The sequence below is a fragment of the Primulina eburnea genome, unplaced genomic scaffold (genome assembly GCF_022965805.1).
Source record: "Primulina eburnea isolate SZY01 unplaced genomic scaffold, ASM2296580v1 ctg1320_ERROPOS1310249, whole genome shotgun sequence".
NCBI lineage: Eukaryota > Viridiplantae > Streptophyta > Magnoliopsida > Lamiales > Gesneriaceae > Primulina > Primulina eburnea.
Genome location: NW_027330849.1, coordinates 246,637 through 250,065, shown reverse-complemented (window position 1 = coordinate 250,065; position 3,429 = coordinate 246,637). Strand labels below are relative to the sequence as shown.

Sequence of the window (3,429 nt, the reverse complement as noted above, 5' to 3'; positions counted from 1 at the left end):
CAGGACGGAAGCATTATGAGTGTTACAGAGATGCATTAAATAAATACCTTGTAATAACCACAAGAGGTGATGTTCCAAAACAGAAAAACAGAACTTTCCGATTTCAACTGAATTAAGTCGAATTGGTGAATTTTGTTCATCAATATTTATTCAAGACTATGTACATAAAACCTATATCAAATGGTCAGGGATAGAAAATATATAACATTAGAGTTGATGTTCCAAACATTTTTATTTTGTTTGCGGCTATCTACATTGTTTTTTATATTCCTGAAGGGCATATATTGATTGTTTATTTTTCTGAAGAGCATATACCGTTTGGTGGGCTGAATGGCTGATAGTATGTCCATTTGATGCATAAAAAAGATGCATATATTGCTTGTTTATTTTTCTGAAGAGCGTATACCTCTGGGTGGGTTGATGGTACGTTCATTTTGCATAAAAAAGATTAAAAGATGTGTAAAGCACTTACTGAATACATGCAGCCATCCCTCGTTAATGCAACGGAGTGAGTACCTCCACAAGAAACCTGCAAAAAAAAAACAGAAGTTTTTATATTTGGTTTTCCAAAGAAGCATGCTATAAATAACAAAACAAAATGTTCACATCATAAAATTGCCTAATTACTCAAAGGGACAAAGCACAAAACAAAGAAAAGAAAAGAAGCCATTAACAGATATATTAAATTCGTAACAAGCATAGATATGTCAACACAGTCTTAAAGAGCAAAAGCTAGGATTTGGCTTAGTCTATACCCAAATTCATGATACTATAAGAATGTGAGTTAAGGTGTTTTAAGTACCATGACACACATGCAGTCACGCAAAACTGATGTTACTCAATTTTTATGAAAGCAACGAAATGAATGGAAGGCTGAAGGAGCATTTCGTTTGTTGCATTTTTATTTAAGTCATTACAAATTTTTAATATAAGAATCACAAGGATGCTGATACATGTAAGAACCTGAACAATGTCCTCGCCCACTAAAAGTTGAACCCTTTGAGGAACCATTTTGCTGCTCTTGTCATCTCCAAATCCAAGTCTTCCGTGCTCCCCTCTGCCCCATCCATACACCTAAAGAAAAACATGAACTAGATAGAAGCACCGACATGTGTTCAAATGCACAAATTTTTAGCTGAATGAAGAGACATAATATATACCTCTCCATCATCAGTCAACGCGGTAGAATGCCATCCTCCAGCAGCAATATCAACATGGACAACAATGCAGAGAATCGCTTAAGTCCAACCATAAGTAAAATCAAAGATGTTCTATTTCTCAAAATTTATTATGACGGTAAGTTCTAGACTATACTCTTTTCCATAGAAGTCCAAATTGTTATTGCCATGTGATATCAGTAATTTCATAACGTATAACCTTCAAAATTCCATCTCTATTCACCGTCTTTTTTTCAGAAATTATCATTACTATAAAAATCAACCACAAAAGTTAGTTGAAGTTGATATAATGAAACAATCACTGACTGGTGGCAAAAATAAAATGCTCACAAGATTCTATGCAATGGAAAAAGGAAACTAATGGCCAACAGAGTATATATAGAGGATGGTAACACAAACCAAAGTAAGATCAGAGAGGCCCTGGACAGGAATAGGTTGTGATCTTGGCTGGGTATCACCAGTTCCAAGCTGACCATACTCATTATTGCCCCAAGCCATCAAAGTTCCATCGTCAAGAAGAGCTAAATTGTGAAATGCACCTACTGCAATTAACCTAACACTATCAAGACCTTGCACTCGAACTGGGGTCGAAATTTGCTTTCTGTAGATTGATTGACGTTAAACAAGTGTAAGCAACTAACTAAGCTACTTAATCCAATGAATGCCAGTAACAGATAAGAAAAAATCAGAAAAGAAATAATATATTTATCACAGACTTCAGTAAACCAAACATACATGTCTCCAGGAGGCCATGGTTGACCCCATGTCCATACATGTCCTTCTCGGGTAAGAACAACAGAATGAGTTCCACCAGCAGCTACCTGTGAGGTGAAAAAGTTAGGACTGTCACCGGTGAATCTGACTAGTGGCTTGGCGCATGCGTATTGCAAATACATTAGAAAATCTAACACATGGCAAAAACAGTCAAATGCTGCTTCTTGGGTTGATAAAAAATAATTCTAAGTCTTTGGGGCCAAACATGAATAAATGTCGATGGTAATCATAGATCATCTAGAAGAATAATTATCAGCTATGCTTGATATTGAAATATTTCATTCAGTACAAGTTCACTGCAACAATTTTTTTGATATTAATTAACCCAATTATCCGAGGGGAATGAAGTATTAAAATGATTATTTTCCATGCTTAAAACTGAGATACGGAAGTTTAACCACCTGACGAACAGAAAGTCTTGGCACACATCGCTGTGGAATGATTATATCTCTTCTGACAGGTTTGCCCATGTCTTCTTTCCGTTCAGGTTCTTCACCACACTGTCCATGCTCATTCCCACCTGCACCGAAGAAGGTTCGCCGTTCAGAAATAAAAGGAGCTAACTCTACTTTTTAGTCCACATATGAATCACGAAACTATCCTAGCACGAGATCAAAATTTCCACTTATTAACCACAAATAACTTTGAAAGCTGAAACTTCAACATTTTCCACTCTCACTTGGCCTCTGTAAAATGTAAACACATTAAAAAAAGGTACTGAGCAAAAACAGTAGACGTACCCCATGCATAAGCTCGACCTTGTTCATCAACGGCCAAGCAATGCCAGCCACCAATAGTAGCCTATGATCAAAACCAGAACACTTTACTTACAAAGAATGCCAAAGTCTACACCATTGTCAAAAAAACAAATAAATAAATAAGTCACAGAAAAGAAACCATGAAACACCTGAATAATTTTGACATTGGCAAGTGCCTTAACTTGGCTGGGAACATTCTCATTTTTGGTTTCCTGTGGATGGCCCAGTGTTCCCCTTTGATTCCAGCCCCATGTAAATAACTAAATCATCACAAGCATCAAGCAAACAAGCACACTATCAAACACAGTATAGACATATCATCAAATACAGTAAAACCAAGATAAAGGAGTTCAAAATTAGAACCTTTCCGTCATCACATATAGCAAGGGAGTTACGGCTGCCGGCCACTACAGAGCAAACGTTGCTAGAACTCAGAGCAGAAATGGCACAAACCCATTCTTTCTCCTCACTGTTTCCAATTCCCAACTGCCCATCTTCTCCAGAACCCCTAAAAAACCATTGAAACCTAGATACGAGTGAAAATTGAGAAAGAGCATGTAGGGTAGACTGTAGTTTGATGAGGTAATGGGGGAGACCATGCAATAACAACAGTTTTGGAGGCCATAATTAGTGGGATGCCACTGCACCGGCGGGCTTCTACGACAAGTTCTCAAAGAACGTGTCTTTCGATGGAGGCTGTGGCTGCACAGCCACAAATT

At 37.4% G+C, this 3,429-nt stretch overlaps 2 protein-coding genes across 2 annotated transcripts; both read right to left on the bottom strand.

Annotated features, from left to right (window-relative positions):
* Positions 1-414: 414 nt before the first annotated feature.
* On the bottom strand, positions 415-2,747 carry LOC140820661 (ultraviolet-B receptor UVR8-like; the record flags this gene model as incomplete). The annotated part of the gene is made up of 7 exons (XM_073180979.1): positions 415-529; positions 964-1,074; positions 1,161-1,237; positions 1,574-1,779; positions 1,914-1,999; positions 2,354-2,472; positions 2,693-2,747. Coding segments are annotated over 7 exons (735 nt in total), but the record flags the coding sequence as incomplete, so codon positions are not given.
* Positions 2,748-2,757: 10 nt separating this feature from the next.
* LOC140820660 (ultraviolet-B receptor UVR8-like) lies at positions 2,758-3,429 on the bottom strand. The gene is made up of 3 exons (XM_073180978.1): positions 3,307-3,429; positions 3,074-3,218; positions 2,758-2,970 (listed from the first exon to the last, which is right to left on the bottom strand). Exons 1-3 carry the CDS (start codon positions 3,333-3,335, stop codon positions 2,776-2,778), a joined length of 369 nt encoding a protein of 122 aa, XP_073037079.1. The 5' UTR covers positions 3,336-3,429; the 3' UTR covers positions 2,758-2,775.

Bases quoted from the DNA above. Each gene is read 5' to 3' on its own strand.
- LOC140820660 (XM_073180978.1), bottom strand. From the start codon at position 3,335: ATGGCCTCCAAAACTGTTGTTATTGCATG. The intron at 3,219-3,306 runs GTCTCCCCCATT...ATGGTTTTTTAG, and splicing joins AAAACTGTTGTTATTGCATG to GGGTTCTGGAGAAGATGGGC. The intron at 2,971-3,073 runs GTTCTAATTTTG...GTGATGATTTAG, and splicing joins CTATATGTGATGACGGAAAG to TTATTTACATGGGGCTGGAA.